At 37.7% G+C, this 20,006-nt stretch overlaps 1 protein-coding gene across 4 annotated transcripts in view; it reads right to left on the bottom strand.

Annotated features, from left to right (window-relative positions):
* LOC150094462 (hemocytin-like) overlaps positions 1–20,006 on the bottom strand; it is a 2,636,009-nt gene that overhangs the window by 1,824,060 nt on the left and 791,943 nt on the right. For all 4 annotated transcript variants that reach the window (XM_090412206.1, XM_090412207.1, XM_090412208.1 and 1 more), the window contains exon 23: positions 7,985–8,115. In XM_090412206.1, coding sequence (XP_090268332.1) covers positions 7,985–8,115 — 131 coding nt within the window. The remainder of the gene's footprint in view (positions 1–7,984; positions 8,116–20,006) is intronic.

The raw sequence follows: 20,006 nt of genomic DNA, 5'->3' as shown, positions 1-20,006 counted from the left end.
GTGGTTAAGTTGTTGGAGAAGCTTGTGAGAACTAGGATCCAGAGTTGGGTTGACAACAATGGTATAATCTTTGATGGACAGCATGGATTTGCTAAAGGGAGGTCGTGTTTTAGTAATCTACTTACTTATTACAATAAAGTGACTGCTTCCTTGGACAGAGGAGAAGGATACACAGTAATATACTTGGATTTTGCAAAAGCTTTTGATAGAGTACCTCATGATAAGTTGACAGTCAAACTAGAGCAGATGAGGTTGGATATTAGATTAGTGCATTGGATTGGAGACTGGCTATCTGATAGGTATCAACAAGTTGTGTATGGGGGTGCAATATCAAGGAAAAGGAAAGTCACTAGTGGAGTGTCTCAGGGATCTGTTTTAGGGCCATTACTATTTAACTTGTATATTAATGATATTGGCGAAGATTTGGATGGAGATATTTAGTTGTTTGCAGATGATGCAAAGTTGGGACGAACCATAAAGAGTTGTGAAGATGTTGTGGCCTTGCAAGAAGACTTGAATAAATTGAGTGATTGGGCAAGCAAATGGGGATGTGAGTTCAATGTTGTAAAATGTAAGGTTTTAAAATTTGGAAAACAAAGATGGGATGCAGAATTTATGCTTGTTGAGAATATATTGTTGGAAGTAGAGTAAATAAGAGATCTGGGAGTGATAGTGGATAAGGATCTAAAATTTAGGGGACACATCGCCAAAATTGTGAAGACAACACAAAGACTTCTGGGAATGATGAGGAGGACACTGACGTGTAGAAGTAGGGAGATTCTTGTTCCATTGTATAAGGCTTTGATTAGGCCACACATGGACTATTGTGACCAGATTTGGTCACCTGGTTTTCAGAAGGATGAAGAGATGTTGGAATGGGTCCAAAGGTGACTGACTAAGGTAGTTTCTGACCTCTGGAATGTCGAGTATGAGGAAAGATTGAAAAGATGTAATTTGCAGAGTCTAGTGGAGAGAAGGAAGAGGGAGATATGATAGAGACCTACAAGTTGGTAAGGGATTCTTATAGGATCAATGGTGGAGAAGTTCTACAGAGAATAGTGGGAGATCAGGGGAGAACCAGAGGTCATCCCTGGAAACTGTATAAAGAGGGTGTGAGTAGAGGAGTGAGAGGCAGGTTTTTTTCGTGCAGAGTTGTGCATGATTGGAATGCCTTGCCTGAGAGTGTGGTGTCTGCAGGGAGTTTGAATGTGCTTAAGACCCGGTATGATGAGATGTGTGTGAGATAAAAGGACCTCCTAGATGAGTCTTTGACTCCATGAGGTCTTGTTTAATAATAATAATAATAATAATAATAATAATAATAATAATAATATGTCATAATAGGCCTAATTACTGCTTTATGAATTCTGGTTTTTGTCTCTACTCTAAGATGTTCATTTTTCCATATTGTTTCATTCAAACATCCTGTTATTCTTACAGCTTTTGCAACTTGCTCTCTGACTTCTAGATGTGGCCTTCCTTCCCAGTTATGTTGTATATCTAAATAGTATACCTAACAATGCTAATGACATTCAAAACCCCCAAGACGAAATATATAAAGCACTGATCCTGAAAGCACAACCATCACACAGGTGAAACCATGTTATCTTGGACTTCACTTTGATGTTGATCTAAGCTGGAATAGCCATACAAATTATCTACACAATGAACTTAGGATAATAACAAGCAAACCATACTGATTAAAAAAAAAAAAAATATTTCTCCTATCATGCCCATTCTAGACAACACAAAGTCTATCACACCACTCCTTGAACTCATTTACTCTTTGTGCTCTCAATGCCATATGCAGGGAATGCATTCTGCAATTCAATCATCCTCTGTGCAAAGAGACCACTTCTCATATCATTTTTTTAAAACTTTCTTGGGCGGCCATCATTCTGATTTCTTTCCCCTTGTTCTAGCATACAAAAGACCTCCCCAGTAGCAATCCTATACTTATTTCTTAGGAGTTTAAATGCCTCAATCATATCACCTCTCCTTCTTCTATCTAACAAACTTTGCATAGCACACATTCCCTCACTCTACCCTCAACATTAACATCATACAGTCCTGATATATTTTGTTGTAATCTGCCTTTATACTGTTTCCAAGGTCAATACATCCCTTTGAAATCTTGGAGACTAAATCACAACACAACAGTCCATGAGTAGTCGGATCAGGTCTATGCAATGGAATCACCACTATTCTGTCTCTGCTGGTCAGCAAACTTCTCAATATTGCCTCAATCCTCTGTGCTACCTTCAGCACTTTTGTAATATATGTACCCTGAACTGCAATTCTCTATCAATTATCACCCCAAGATCCCTTGTCTCCCCTCACTTCCTCCAGGACAGTTTCCTCCAAGAGTGTATGCAGCATCCCATTGATGTACTTCAAAATTCTAGACTTTACATAAATGGACATCCACAATAATTTGCCTATCTATCCAGCTTATTCAAATCCTCCTGAAGGGCTACCATATCTGTGCTATTACTACTAACCCTTTCTAATTTCACATCATCTGCAAACAGCTAAATATATCCCCTTGCATTACAGTGGCAATGTCATTGATATAAAGGTTAAACAATGCAAGTGCAGTACTGAGCCCTGTGGTAACCCACCTGTAACTGTATGCTTCTTTGATACAACTCCCTCATACACAACTCTCTGATATCTATCAGATAGCCAATAACCAATGTCAATGTCAACAACCAAAGGCAATGTCATTGATATAAAGGTTAAACAATGCAAGTGCAGTACTGAGCCCTGTGGTAACCCACCTGTAACTGTCTGCTTCTTTGATACAACTCCCTTATACACAACTCTCTGATATCTATCAGATAGCCAATAACCAATCCAATTCACTTCTAAACCCATGCTGTAACCTAAATTTCAGCTTATCATGTGGCACTCTGTCAAATGCCCTTGAAATATCCAAATAAATGGCAGCATATGCCTTTCTTTCATTCATTACCATTCATTCATCCATCTATTCATCAACCATTCTTGTTACTTTATTATAAAAGGTAATCTGATTACTAAAACAAAAACACTCCTTAACAAATCCATGCTGACTTTCACAGAGATCACATACAGAATTGGGCAGATGAGGTTACAATCATCTGCCTAATGCTGCATGTGACCTCTCACTAATTTCTCCAAAATCTGAACAACTATTGATGAAATACAAAATGATTTAATTTATTGATACTTCCATTCTACACTCTTATGCAATGGGTGTAGAATGGAAGTATCAATAAATTAAATCACCATCTTACCCTCCATCCACTCCTTGAACACTTTTCTCATAACCAGACTGACTGAAAAGCTAGTCAAAAGCCAGGTCAACAGGACTGTCAGTACTTTAGTGCATTCCCTCATCAAAAACCATGACAAAATCCCAATTGGTCCAAATGCTTTATTGACAACTAGAGTAATTAAAACACACTCCCCCCCCCTCTTGTAATTCTCAACATTGAACCTGCTACATTGAACATTGAATCTCTCATTGAACCTCTCAACATTGATCCTTCTAGTACTAAAATCCACATCACCAGGATGAAATACCCCAATGAAGCATCCATTAAACAATTCTACTATGCCCTCTACATCCATCACACTATTCCCATCTTTGTCTAACTAGCCATTCTTCCACAATCGTTTATCCTCCAGCTGGCCACATAACAAAAGAATTTCTCATGATTTTCTTTGGATCTCAGGGCAGATCTATTCTCTTATTTCAGTTTTGCCTTCCTCACCAGAACAGACACTCCCCTGGCCTAAGTCTTATATTCTTCATGCACCTGCTCTCCACCTCTCTTCTTATATCTCTATCATAGCCACTTTTTCACCTGCAGTTCCTGTTAGGTGAAAAAGTTCATCATCCTGTTATTGTTCATCATCCACTTTACACCAAACTGCTTTCTCTTTTTCACTTGAGGTATGCGACTTGCCACTGCTGCTGATAAATATTTCTTCATCCGTTTCTATGCACTTTTGATATTTCATCCTTCCAATTCCTTCATCCACCGAACTGCTGTAAGCTGATTTTTATGATTACCTCACCATATAAGTGCACATAAATTCCTTTCTCTTGATATTCCTGCATCTTTATTCATCTTCCAAATCAAAAACAAATGGTCTCGCCTCCAACTGGTGGCAGAGATGGCATCTCAGTTACAATCAGTTGCACTGATGCAATGACATTTGTCCTATAAGAATTCCAGAAATTCCACTTCCTTACCACTACATTCAGTTTCCTCTTCCCAGTTTATACTACTGGAAAGAGGATATCTTAAATTGGTATATTTTAAATACTGCTGTTTTTAAAATATACCAAAACAATAATCTTTTAGCATTCGCCAAGCTCAATTGCTTAAATATCTCCTGCTCTTCACCCTCTATGCTCCCTACCTTATAGCAAACGGCAACTTAATATTCTATAAACAATAAATCACACAACAATAACCACAGTAATTAACTTTAATGAAATTAAAGTACAGATATTTCATACTGAAAATAACAGTGCATCATCAGTGTGCAGAGCCAAGCAAATCAAAGAAACAGGAATACAAGGCATATACAGCAGTCGGTGGTTTACCAATTAAAACAATTAAAACAACTGTTATCGTGTGCTTAAAATTAATATTAATAAATAATATTATTGAAAACACTTTTTGATGGTTATATAAAACAAGAATCTCCCAAACTTTTGGGGGGAGAGAGAGAGAGAGAGAGAATCATTCTAATTCAGATTTGGCCAACATAAAAAGTCTTTGCAACTTTCTTTGAAAAGGCATTCATATTTAAACTTGCTTCTATGGAGAAGCAGGTTTAAATATGAATGCCTTTTCAAAAACGAGCTTTATCCAACTGACTACTATGTTTAGTGTCAATACTGTGTTGTGCAAGACCAGACTTTTGAGGTTTCATGTATTCGATATAATATTCATGTTCATTAATTCTTTATTCCACAGAAGAGCTTATCTGCCCAAAGTATGTTAGATTACATTCACAAGGTATCTGGTAAATGCCAGCAAACGATAGAGGTGACAGTTTGTCTTTTGTAGATGGCAAAAGATGAGAAATTTTGTTGATAGGAAAATATGCGGGAATAAGATGATATTTCTTCTACATTTTACCAGTCAATTCAGAGATGCCAGAAATATAAGGGATTGGAACCTTGTGTTCTGTTGAAGAATCCCGAGGTGTTGAAACATAGTCAATTATCTGCTGAGTTTGATTAGGGTTGTAACCATTAAATTCCATTAACAGTTTGATAGTAAGAAGGTCTTGTTGTAAGCCTGAGGTAGAGGAGCACATATTATGTGCTCTATTAATTAAAGACTAGATAACACCAATTTTTTGAGAGGTGCAATGAGAAGACTTTTGATGAATGTATCTGCCAGTAAACATAGGTTTTCGATAAACGCTGGTTGATAGATTACCAATGGCTGCATGTAAGAAGGATGTCCAAGAATGGTAAACAACCAGCATTTCTTTCTCCATGGTGAATTGAATTCGTGGGTGAAGGTTATTGATCTGTTGTAGGAAAGTGGTAAGTTCGTTTTCAGAATGAGGCCAAACAGCAAAGACATCATCAACATAATGAAACCAATGAGAGGGTTGGGGATGAATGGATGAGAACAAGGTATCTTCCAGATGGTTCAAAAAATAGTTTGTCAAAGGTGGAGACAGAGGGCTAACCATGGCAGTGCTTTCAACTTGTCTATAGATCTTTTTTAACAGCTGAAATATCCTGATTCTATAACAAATTCAAAATCTTAAAATTCAAATTCAAAAAGGAGGGTAATCATCATATAGTAAATCAACAGTGTCAGATAATGGAATGTTGGTAAAGAGGGAAACAATGTCAAAGCCGACTAACAAATCTGGCTCTTATATTTGAATAACCTTGATTTTCTCAAGAAAATGTATGGAATTCTTGATGAATGATTGAATTGTCCAGTATATGCAGTTAATAAACATGACAGAAATTAAGCAATTCTATAGGTGGGAGAGTCAATACAGTTCACGATGGGTCTTAAAGGTTAAATGAAATATTCTTTTCTGCTCACCTCCCACCGTACGCTCTCAAAACCATTGGTGGCATTACCCTCCAAATCCTTCATTCTGAGAGGACACAACTCATGACTTATCATAAGCAATACCCCACCGTCATATTTACCCTTTCTTCAGACTACTCTAGATTTACTAGATTCTGCTTTATACAATATGATACCCCCCCTTTCTCCTAAGTGATTACTCCTACATGGGACTATCCCTGTTACCATTTATTGTGATAATAATAGTTTCCCTGCACCAACTCTCCCGTTTGTTCAAAGAACAACATCTTCTTGAGATATCTACATCCTTCCTCATTCTACTTCAAGCTGTCTCTCACATACAGTTCTTTTATGTCCTCAAATGCACTCCAGGCATCCACATAATCCTAGCCTCTCTTTCAAGATATTCTGACTATCATAATATTCATAATAGCTCTGCATTATCACAACTGGGTAGCAACTCACTATCTTCCTCTCTCAGTCTCCTACTGTGCAAGCTCAGATCGATTCCCATCCGATTATCACTGCTTCTGAAGTCATTCATCCTCACTATCACAATCATCTTATCCAATCTTTCAACCTGCTTAACTGCAATATCACAGCTGCTATCGCTGCTCCAGGCAAGCACTCCTTTGTCACTTCTCTTGCGCTCCATGGATCATCAAATCTCCATCACATCACACCTCTTACCATTCTGTTCATTCCTTGCTCACCTACATCTCTTGCAACCCCCCCCCCCCACTGCATTCCCACTGACTCTTATGTCAGTCATACATACAACATCCTATACTTATTATTTAGTAGGACCTCATCTGTTTTTGTCTTGTTTGTCTCAATAATGCCAATTATGTTCATGTGATACTTTTCAGTTCTTCGCAAATTTGATTTCCTTTACATTAATATTCCTTATGTTGATCATTCCTATTGTCAATTCTTCTGATGTCGGATTCATTCTTCTTCTAGATGTTGAGCTAAAATTCATTTCAGTAGCTTGCATTTCACTGTTGGCTCTGGTGCTGCTCTGGTAAAAACAGAGGTACCATTGTTTAACCAGGCGATGCCATATGGCATAAAATCTCATCATGTTGTACCATCACACAGGGTCCATGAGAGGAGGTGCAAGGGGTACATTGTACCTGGGCCTAGGGTAAAAAATGGGGCCTAGGAGCCATAAAAACAGAATGACTAATGGAGATGAGGGGTCCAAAAGAATCTTTGTACCCTGTAATAAAATTCCTCTCGGATGCTCTGCTATCACATGTATTTCTGGCTTAAGCTAATAAAGAGTACAATTTGGTCGGCTAAGTCCAAAATTGCCAACCCATCCTTGTTCATTCACTACCCAGTTGATACTTACTAACAGGGCAGGCACAACATGCAAACATGAGGATTGGACATTGGGTCAGAAGCCCTAGTCAGTTTTCCACATTCCTTAAATGCATGGTGGAGATCTCTTCCTAGTTCTCAGGCTTTGACACTTATAGGATCCCATTTTTACAAAAGACTGTGTACATATCTCATAATTCAAAACATTCTCCAATTCTGAAACCACTTTGCATTCCTGATATTCTTCAGGTGTGTTTACAAATGAAATCTACGTTAAAAAATTATATAATAAAATTAAACACAATTGTTTTCAAGACCATTCAAATCTTTTTAACATACAATGATAAAATAAAAAATGTTTTAAAAATCTGTTATTACTGCAAAAATATTCATATACACTCTATTAAAGAAACCCTAGCTTCCCAATACCATTATTCAGTTCCAAGGGATAACGTCTATATCAGCCATAATTTCAAAATCTTACTTAGATCTATACTGTAAGATCCACTTACTAAATTTTACTTTCAGTTACCATTTAACACATTAACATTTGAAAATATCAAGAATTTATTAACAGTAAGATCAGAACTCACGACATAGTTCTTGTGATCTCCACTTAATAAGAACACCATGAACATTACATTCTTGAGCATAAGTTGCTAGTGCAGTACACAGGCATTCACAGTCACCACCTGTATCACATGAACAAGCATCAAAAACACATCTGCAAAAAAAAAAAAAAAATTGAAGATAAATAAAACTAATATTTCAAGAATTCATACAAAACTGAATATGTAATTCACTGCAGTGTAATAGTAATTTTACAGATATAACTAATCAATTATTAATAACTAATTAATAAATTAACAAAATTGGAAATATAAATTTTGATGAAAATTGAATTTTAGTGTGACTATTTAAGTTATGTAGTGTTCAATAGGATTGTGTAGTTTGTTTGCAAAGTTTTTTTTTTACTGTTAGGTACTGTATAGTGACTGCCAGTGTCTGTATGATTCTTCTCCAGTCTGCCATCATTCAAGGAAGCAATTTGGATGACGTACTGAGAAATAATTCAGAATAAAAAATACTGACAGAAAATCACACTGAAAGATAATTATCTAAAACCACACTGAAAGGAAAGGATTAGGAGTTTAGAAGCATAACATGGTGAAAATATCAGAAGATTTAACTACTGTTATTATTATTATGATCATCATGCAGTCTTCTTGAGAGCATCTAAAGACAGAGCAAGAGTCCATTTTCGCTACTCATAAATGAACACCAATTATATCTCTCTCTCTTCAAACACATTCTCCACAAAAAATAATAGCAGTTCATTTCACACATGCCATGAAAAAAAATAAAAAAATCTGTATACCTTATATGCTTCCTAATTACACCATTATTCGGTTCCAAGAATAACTTCAAGTTGTACAATAAGTTTCAAAACCTTACTTGTATCTTATATTAGCACTATGATGCGTGGTCTTTGCAACACTTGCAATATTCCTGATAAACTTCAGTCTACTTTCAACCATCACTTCTAAATCTCGAATCTCATCCCCTTCCTCCAGCACATGAATATCAATAAAGTACATAGCCCTATACTGCCCTCCAAAATGCAACATTTTGCACTTAACAATATTAAAACTACAATCTCACTCATCTCTGAAAGTCAAAAGGATTTTCAAAGTTTTCCAGAATGTAATTAACATCAACAGTGCTACTTATAATTCTCCCCAACTATGAATCATCAGCAAATAACTGAAGATCCCAAATCCACATGACATATCATTTACAAGCTAGTTAAACAGCAGGAGCCCAAGAACAGATCTCTGGGGCATGCAACTGGTTGCATTAATTTTTTTGAGACATTGCTCCATCATACACATCTTCCTAGTATCGTTCAGAGAGCCAATCAACAATCTATCTAAATGATCTATTCCCATTTAAATCTAAACTATCTATTCCAATTTTCTGCAACTTGTATGTCAACCTATTATGCGGTGATCTATCAAATTTTTAGTTAAGGCCCATGTTTCACTTTCACATGTCATCAACAGAAGTATACAACTGTCGAATATTTTTCTTTTAATAAATTTAGTTTAATCCTTTATCCAAGTGTGAGCAAACAAAGTTTGCACCTGAAAGTATCTTCAGGACTGGGTTAAGGTGGTACAACACCAGGGCAACTCGTTGCAAAGGTGGAGCAAGATACCAACACTCCTATCTCAGTATCTCCTATAATGTAAAACACATCTGCTTGCGGATATGTCTAATGTTATGCATTAAGGGAAGGGCCACTACCCAGACTAGTTTCGACCTTTATTGAGGTCTTTTCAGTGGGAGCCAGAAGAGACCTCAATAAAGGTCGAAACTAGTCTGGGTAGTGGCCCTTCCCTTAATGCATAACATTAGACATATCCGCAAGCAGATGTGTTTTACATTATAGGAGATACTGAGATAGGAGTGTTGGTATCTTGCTCTACCTTTGCAACGAGTTGCCCTGGTGTTGTACCACCTTAACCCAGTCCTGAAGATACTTTCAGGTGCAAACTTTGTTTGCTCACACTTGGATAAAGGATTAAACTAAATTTATTATACTCTAACTAAGTGAAAAATAAACCTTCAACATTTTTCTTTTAAGGCAAACTGGTGTTTTTAACATATAATTTCTTCTTTACAGTCACCTTCTACTGTGATATTTTTCCTAGTAAACATAGGCGGTCACTATATAAATTTCCTGATGTTTTGTACTGACTTTTTGGTAATGTATTTATTATACATTATTTTTATTTTGTCTTTGTTTATAATCAATCCATTCTTTTTACTTTTGCATTCAATTCAGTGATCATTTGTTGAAGTTCTTTTACAAAGTTGCCTAAAAGAACAATACCATCAGAAAATTGTAGGTGGTGAAGTTCTTTCCCATTTACCAAAATATAAAATTTTTTTTTTAAATCCAGGTTTAAAAAAATTAATTCTTGTACAGGTGCTGCAATTGGTGAAATGCATCTACCTGTATACTCCCCTTTTTTATAGGAAATTTTATATCTGCTCCTGATTTTTAAAAGTATCTAGCATACTTTGCTTTGAACTCATTCACACTCATGGCACCACAACAGACTCTGGCAACCTATTCCACTCATTCATCATTCTACAAGCAAAAAATATGGTTCTAATGCTCTTGCTACCACACTGTTGCTCAGTTTCCAAGGATGCCCTCCCCAGTTCTCCCACCACAAGACCTGTTCTGAAAAATTTCCTCTGTATAATACACAGGACATTTTTATCTTATAAAAATCCTCTGTAACCCACAAATCTTCAAACTGTTCTCATAAGGTTCATTCCATAGACCTGCAACAATCTTAGTCACTCACCTCTGGATTCTCACTACCTCTTCCTCATTGCCAAGAAACCCACGTGACCAGATCTGCATGCAGTAGTTAAGATGAGGTGTTATCAAGGCTCGATAAAGAGGAATTATCACCTGCTTGTTTCTGCTCATCAAAGTATTCTTAAGTAATCAAGTGATCTGATGAGCAACTTCAGCCACTTTTGCTATGTACCCCCTAAACTTTAACTCCCTATCCATAAACACTCCGAAGTCTCTAGCTTCATGAATTTTCTGGCATAAAGCCCCACCAATGTGGTATACAGCTTTTCACCCCAAAATACATAACCTTCCATTTTCATTTTGCCACATTAAACCGACATCCATTCTCCTTTGCCCTGACTACCAATCTGTCTTATTATATATATATATATATATATATACATATTTCAACATTATTGAATTATTTCAACATTATTGAAATAATTCAATAATGTTGAAAGGAGACTGATAGGACACTATCATGTGGCACCCTGTCAAATGCTTTTGCAAAATCCAAAAAAATGGCAGTATATGCCTTTCCCTCATCAACTGTCTTGTCACTTGATCATAAAATGCAATTATATTACTAAAGCAAGATTGCCCCTTAAATATCCATGTTGATTCTCATAGATAACATTACCCTCATCTTCTCAACGCTGCGTATGGTCCTTCACTAATTTCTCCAAGATCTTCTCAACGCTGCGTATGGTCCTTCACTAATTTCTCCAAGATCTTCACAACTACTGATGAAACACAAACTGGCTATATAGTTAGGCACCTACAGTCTGCTACTGTCCTTATGCAATGGTACATTTATCTTACATTATATCATTCATGGGATACATTCCTGTAGCTAGACTTTCATTGAAAGCCAAGTCAATGGAGCTGTCAGTTCTTCAGTACATTCTCTCAAAACATGCGATGATCCAGTTCCACAGATTTAATGACATCCAGAGTACTCAGTTATTGGAACACACTCTCTTCTTCCACCTCTAAACCTCGAACCTGCCCTATCCTCTAATATTAAAACTTACTTTTCCAGGATGAAATACTCCAATAAAGTGTTGATTGAACAACCCCACTATGTCCTCTGCATCAGTCACTCTATTCCCATTTTTATCCTACAATGTCTTTCTTCCACAGTCATTTCTCTCCTTACTGGCCACATACCCAAAAAATTCCCTAGGATTTTCTTTGGATCTTAGTGCCAATCTCGTCTCATATTCAGTTTTGCCTTCCTTGCCATATTCGTCACTTTCCTGGCCTGAGTCTCATATTCTTCATGCATCTGCTCCCACTCCTCTCCTGTTTGATATTTTTTGTCATCCACTTTACACCAAATTGTGAACTCTTCTTCTTCACTTGTGGAATACACCTTACTATTACTGCTAACAAATATTCCTTCACAATTTCCCAAGCACTAATGATATCCTGGCCTGTCAATTCTGCCCTCCATGGGACTGCCCAAGTTGATATTTAAGACTATTATAATCACCTACATTATAATTATAATTCCACATATGTTCCCTTTTCTTTGATACTCCTTCATGTCTATTCATATTCCAAGTCAAACCCACATGGTCACTCTCTCCAATGAGGGGGGGGGGAGATGTGTACTCAGTTATTATCAATTCTTCTGATCAGACAAATCCTGAAGGCAGGACCCGAGCTTCCTGAACTTGTACACCCAGTATCTCAGGAAGAGGTACAGATAGCCTTAAAACTCACCAAGAATGGCAAGGCTACAGGAGTGGATGGTATTCTCCCTGAGTTTCTAAAACATCTCAGTCAACAAAGTCCAACATGACTGGCTGCCCTTTTCTCAGAAATTATAATGACTGGTAAACTACCAAATCTGTTTGGGGAAGCCAAAATAATTGGCATGCCCAAACCAGGGAAAGATCCAAATGATGTGAAAAATCTAAGACCTATCTCCTTGCTTTGCTCCACCTTTAAGCTCTTTGAAAAAATTCTCCTTAAAAGAATTTCACAATGCATCGAAAGAGCACACCCGATTGAATAAGCTGGCTTCAGGCCTGGAAGAAGTCGCTGTGACCAGGTCCTGGACCTGACAACACAGACTGAAGCAGGTTTCCAGAAGAACCTTAAATCGGAGCCACTTTCATTGACCTTAGGACACGGTCTGGATCAGGGGCCTCCTCCTAAAGCTAGGAAATATTTTAATGAACAAAAAAAATTTCCAGCTTTTTGAATCCATTCTCTCCAAAAGAAAGATCCGGGTCCATATTGGCACAAAAAAGAGCAGGTCCAGATTCATCCACAATGGTCTCCTTCAGGGATCTGTGTTATCCCCTTTACTTTTTAATATCTACGTGTATGACCTACCACATACCAGATCAAGCAAGTATGTGTACACTGATGACCTAGTGATCCTACATCAATCTACCTTCTTTGAAAACCTGGAATTAACCTTGAACACAGAAGCGAACATCCTGGAGCAGTATTTCAAGCAGTGGTACATGAAGCCAAATCTAACAAAAACTGTGTCCACAGTATTTCACCTGAACAATGCAGAGTCGAATTGACACCTCAACTTTTCTTTCTATGAAAAAAATGGTAGAACAAAAAAAGCCTCACCTGAAATACCTTGGAGTGAACCTAGACAGAAGCCTAACCTATAAAAGGCACATCACCAACCTGTCCATTATGAGAAACAATATCATTTCAAGGCTTGCTGGAACAACCTGGGGTTGTGGTGCAGAAGTCTTAAGGTTGTCTGCACTAGCCCTCGCATTCTCTGCAGAAGAATATTGTGCCCCTATCTAGGAAAGAAGTGCACACACTAACATTATAGACACCCAGCTAAACTCTACCATGCACACAACTAGTGGGAGTGAGAAGCACCCCTCTCATCTGGCTGCCTGTCCTATCTAACATTGCTCAACCAAACATGCAGAGAAGACAAGCATCGATTAATGAATTTAATAAAGCAATGAGCAACCCACTCCTGCCCCTGCCCCACTCTCATAAATCCACCTAGTCTGCCTATAATCTAGAAAGCCTCTCTGGTCCATGGACGAACTCTCTTCAGCTGTCCTGCCATCAACACCTGACATGTGGAGAGGATACTGGTCCAACAATCTCTCAACAAACAGCTTCCTGGTAGAAGATCCCTGTGCTCTGCAGCCTGGTTTTGCTCTTCCTAGGAAGATTTGATCATCAGTCAATAGGATCAGAACTAACTCATTTTCATCTCTAACTAGGGCAGATGTCACTACCTACTACATAAATGAGGGCTATTAGACCACCCTTATTGTGATTGTTCTCCCGTGGCTCAGACATATTACTCGTATTTTGAATGACTGCCCAAGGCATCAATTTCATGGTGGGCCTACAGGACATCCACAACGTGATAGATGAGGCCTTGGATTGACTTTCCAGACTGGACATTGACCTGTAGTTGTTTTTTATTTCTTTTGCCATAAGAATAAATAAATAAGTAAATAAATTCTTCTGGTACTATAACCAAGTCCAAACCTCTTGAACATCTTCCCTCTTTTACATGTTGCCTAAGACATCTGTCTCTCAAGAATTCCAGATATTCTTCCCTTATTACTACATGCATTTTCCTTTTCCCAACTTATACTGTAGTTAAAATTTCCAATAACAATAATTCTTCTTGCGCTAGCCAAGCTCAACTGCCTAAACATCTCCTGCTCCTTGGCTTGTAGCAACATCCCACTAAATATCTTGTCCTACCCACCTCTACCTCACACCATATGCTTTCGAAACCATTAGTGCACTGCCTTCCAAAGCTTCCACTCTTAGAGCACATAAGTCATCACTTATCATTAACAGTACTCCATCACAGTGTTTTCCTTTCCTATCCTGCCAAAAAATGCTGTACCCTGCTACTTCTATTCCTGTTATTATATCGTCTTCCGTCAACCACGTCTCAGAGATTCCAATAATCTTTGGCCTGGCTGATACTATCAGTGACACTAATTCATCTCCTTTATTCCAGATAATCCTGGAATAAATTTTATGCTTTATATTTAGCATTAGTATAAAGCATAAAAATGTCACCGCTTCTATACCTATCATTATCCACTCCACACTTGGCTAGACTCAGCATTACATAATGTCATCCCCCCACCTTTCCCCAAGCACCCATTCCCACAAGAGGCCACCCCTGCTACCATCCAATCTGGGAATTCTATATTTCATGCATTGACATGTTCAGAAAACAGCAATCTCTCCAGATGTCTATGTCCTTCCTCATGCAAGTTGTCTCTCACACCCAGTTCCTTTCTGTCCTCAAATGCCATCCAAGCATCCACATATTCCAATCCTCTCTTCTGACACATTCTGGCTATTATGCTATTCATTATTACTGCTCTTCTCTTTAGCTCATCATTATCATACCTGGGAAACACACACACTTTCCTCTCTGTGTTTTCTTTTGTACAACCTCAAGTATGAATCTCAGATCTCCTGCAACCCAATTTATGCTGTCTCTCATGTCATTCGTGCCAACCATCACAATCATCTCATCCACCCTTTCATCATGCTTAATTGCCATAGCCCCACTTTCTATCGTTTCTCCAGGCAAACACTCCTCTGGCATCCTATCTGGCACACCACTGATTATCGAGTCTCTATACATCATACTTGTTACCACGCTATTCCTTAATTGCTCACCTGCATCCCGCACTCTTTCTCTCTGTGTTCCCAACTTACCTGCTGTTCTGGCATCGTTTTATCCCTGGTTACAGTACTCCCTCGATTCTTCTCATTCCCCCCTCTCTTACTGTTTCCATTCTCTCCTCTTCTATCATTCCCATAGCTCTCTCATTCCCTGTCTTCTACTGTTTCTATTCTCTTCTATCATTCCCATCTCTCACTCCTACTCTGATTTGCTTTATCTCCACTGTCATACTTTTCATCTCATTCCTGAGACATTCCACCTCCTCTTTCAGCTCATCTATCTCTCTCTGCAAGTTAGACACTCTTGCTTGCCATTCATTCTTCCAATCAAGACAATCTCCGAAAACCTCACAATCATTCACTCCTTCCCACACTCCACACTCTTAATTTTTCATTAATATTCTGCTCATTTCTCGCCCTCCATCACACTACTCATCTCTCTAGGTTGAGATTCTTCTGCCCCTGACACAACGAGGTCAGTTATTGTAATATCTAACTTGCTAAGTTCCTTCCATTGCCTACATTTTGGCACATATATGTATTCCCTCTTCTCTCACCTGCCACATATCAAACCGCCAGGATGCATACATACCACAAGCACTGCATGGCACAAAATCCTGTATTATGTTATGTAAAATAGAGTCCTTAAATTGGGGAAGACTTGGTGATACACCATTTGTAATCAGAGCTGTGGCTGCTGCCATCATTCAAATAGTGCCGAGGAACTACTACAACTAAATGCTCTACTGTAAGCTAATTTACTTACATGATTCTATAAGTATAAACAATATTTAACTATACTAAATAACTAAATACAAAAATTTATCTTATTTTTCTCTTGCACCATAGATGCATCCAACTCTGACCTTGCCTTCTCGGTAATCCCTGGTAATCCTCGATAATCCTGGTAACTTCTTGGTAAAGGTGCATTAGCTAGTCATATGCAGAGGTAGAGGGGTTTTTTCCCACCCAGAAACTCAGATTTTTTGTCCCTCAGAACAGGCAAACCAGCTCTGTAAACATACTGAGATTTACAGTGATGAATACTTACAACAATGTGGTACAGATAGGATCCTCACCACATTCTCCTTACACCCATAGTCAACCATGAGTCATACCATGTTAGTCAACCTATTGGATAGAGATGACACATGATGATGATGATGATTGGTTTAAGTCTTCGGAATCATCATACAACTTGGCATAAAAGTATTCTCTTCTTTTGAGGGACTCTTCATTGTCCTTAACGAGTACTTCATTTTCATCTCTAATGGTTATTTATTTTTGTTTTATGGACAACTCTCTCTCACTCCTTTTAGACTCATATTTTTTATTGTAATTCTAATTCTCCTTCTTCTGAAGAGTCTAATTTCTTGTGTCATCCTTTTTCTTATTGTTTTTCATAGCTCTGAGAATTTTATTCTACTTCTCGTGTCTAGATCTCTTTTCATTTCTATTCTCTTTCTGAGAAGATTTAGTGGGGTTTCAGTTATTGTAGTTTTCATCCATATTCATATTATTCATATCAAGGTTATGCATTTTGGAGTGAAAAGCTGTATACCGCATTGGTGCAACTGTAAACCAGGAAATTCATGAAGCCAGAGACTTGGAAGTGTAAGTGGATAGGGAGTTAAAGTTTAGGGGGTCCATTGCAAAAGTGGCTGAAGCAGCTCATCAGACCACAAGAATACTCCAATGAGCAGAAACAAGCAGGTGATTGTTCTTCTGTATCGAACCTTGATAAGACCCTCATCTTGACTACTGAATGAAAAGATCTCATCACCAGGGTTTCTTCGTGATGAGGAGAAGGTGGAGAGAACTCAGAGGCTAGTGACTAAGATGGTAGCAGGTCTATGGAATGAACGTTATGAGAACTGGTTGAAGATATGTGGGTTACAGAAACTGGTTGATAGGAGGAAAGAGGTAATATTATTGAGACATACAAATTACTGAGGTGTTTTTCAAGAAATTTACAGGAAATTTTTTCAGAATAGGTGTGGTGATGGGAAAACTAGTGGCCATTCATGGAAACTGAGTAAGGGTGTAGCTAGCAAGGATGTTAGAACTAGGTTTATTGCTTGGAGAGTAGTGGATGAGTGGAATAGGTTGCCAGAGACTGTTGTGGGTGCCATGACTGTGAATGAGTTCAAAGCAAAGTATGACAGATACTGCCCAAATGTTGGATAGTTCTTGACATGATGTTTAGGGTCTCCCTTGATGAGTCTAAGGACTACTTGAAGTTGCCATAATAATAATAATAATAATAATAATAATAATAATAACAAATTCAGAAAGAAAATATTTCATTAAATCCTGTGGTGGACTACAGTCGATGTCCAATGATGATCTTATCAGCTTAAATATTTTATTTTACATAGCATCTTTACATTGTGTCTTTATTTACAAATGTTCCTTCCAATGAAACACTTGACTTCCTCACACAAGACGTCTTTTCAGCAGATATTGTCCACCTATTTGACTGTCATTCACTCTGGCTACTTCACATGCTAGAATAAACTTGACTGACAAATTGAGGGTACATCAATGGTTAGTTCTCTTTCTCCCACTAACAAATTACCTCATAATGATTTGAACAATGGCTATTGAATAGCATCTTTTGTAAACCATCATTATTGTACTAATATGTGGATGATAGTTTTGCAGTTTGACATGGTTCTGTACAGATATATAAGTTTGCCAATAAGTTCAACAGTTTTCATCACTCTATCCAGTTCACTCTTGAGATAAAAGAGAATAATTGGAATTCCTTTTTAGATCTCCTTATCAGTGCTGTTTGGTTGATATTCAAGAACCATCTAGTAGAAGCAACATCTAAATGTATTCCAAAGTTCAGAAGGTTAAACAACGTAGGTGCAAAATGAATGAATGAAGAGATTAAGCATGCAATATAGAGAAAAATGCATTATGGAGGCAACATAAGAGGAGTGGTAATAATCAATTCCACGTTGAATAAAAATAACAGACAAGGAGAGTGACTTGGTTAGTAAAGGTAATAAAAGTTTAGTATGAGCAAGGCCTTTCATCCTTGTGAATGCAATGTCATGGAAAGTTTGAGAGCAGTGGATAATGAGGAGGAGAGACTGACTGTGAGTGAGGAAGATGTATATGGGCAATTAAGCAAACTTGATATTAATAAGGCTATGGGCTTTGATGATATATCACCAAGTATTTTGAAAGAATGTGCCAGTAAGTTGACATATGCCTTTGACATATTTGTTTCATATGATTTTTACATTGGATCAAGTTCCAAAGGAGTGAAAGGAAGGCAAGATTGTACCGCATCATAAAGAAGGTGAGTGAACTCAAGCAGCAAATTATAGGCCAAGCTGAATGTCAAGTGTTGTGGTTAAAGTGTTGGAAAGGCTGGTAAGAATAAGGATCCAGAAGTGAGTTGACAACAATGGTATTTTCTTTTATGGTCAGCAGGGATTTGTTAAAGGGAGATCATCATGTTTTATTAATCTACTCACTTATTACAATATGATGACAGCAGCATTGGAAGTTGGAGATGGATACACAATAGTATACTTAGACTTTGTAATGGCTTTTGATAGACTACCACATGATAAGTTGGTAGTCAATCTAGAGCAGATGGGGATGGATATTAGACTAGTGCATTAGATTGGAGATTGGCTGTCTGATAGGTATCAACATGGAGAAGATTTAAATGGGGATATACATCTGTTTGCAGCTGATCAAAGTTGGAACGAATTATGACTATAGCAAATATTGTAGCATTACAAGAAGACTTGACTAGACTGAGTGAATAGGCATGGGGTTAGGGTTACCAATTCAATGTTGAAAAATGTAATTTTTCAAAATTTGGAAAACAAAGATTTGATGTATAATTTTCACTTGGTGAGAATATATTGTTAGAAGTAGATTATTATTATTATTATTATTATTATGGGTATCTCCATGGAGTCAGTAGACTCATCGCGGGAGACCCAAACTAGCAAAACAATATCTGTCATATCTCTTCCTGAATTCATTTACAGACGAAGAGCTCACAACTAAGTCAGGTAATGAATTCCACTCGTTCACCACCCTCCAGGCAAAAAACCTTGTTCTGACACCTTTGTTAACCACACTCTTCTTTAATTTCCAGAGATGACCTCTTGTTCTTCCATCACTATCACACAGCTGAAACATTTCCCCTGCATCAATCCTATAAAAACCTTTCAGTAATTTAAATGTTTCTATCATATCCCCTCTTCTTTACCTATCAACCAATCTCTGCAATCCACAAGCTCTCAATCTATCAATGTAGGGGACATTTTTTATATCACTCACCAACTTGGTCACTCTTCTCTGAACCCTCTCCACAACCTCCTCATCTCCAAGGAATCCAGTTGACCAGACCTGAGCACAGTAATCCAAATGTAGAAGTATCAATGCTTTATAAAGGGGAATGATAACCTCTTTATCTCTGGATGTCAGTGTGTTCCTTAACAACCAAGTAATCCTATGTGCAATCTTGGACACCTTAGCAATGTGTCCTCTGAACTTCATCTTCCTATCTACCAACTCCCCTAAGTCCCTTGGCTCAT

This window comes from Typopeltis vanoorti, chromosome 22 (genome assembly GCF_054136105.1).
Source record: "Typopeltis vanoorti isolate ZY-2024b chromosome 22, IOZ_Tvanoo_1.0, whole genome shotgun sequence".
Taxonomy (NCBI): Eukaryota; Metazoa; Arthropoda; class Arachnida; order Uropygi; family Thelyphonidae; genus Typopeltis; species Typopeltis vanoorti.
This window is presented reverse-complemented; position numbering and strand designations above follow the sequence as displayed.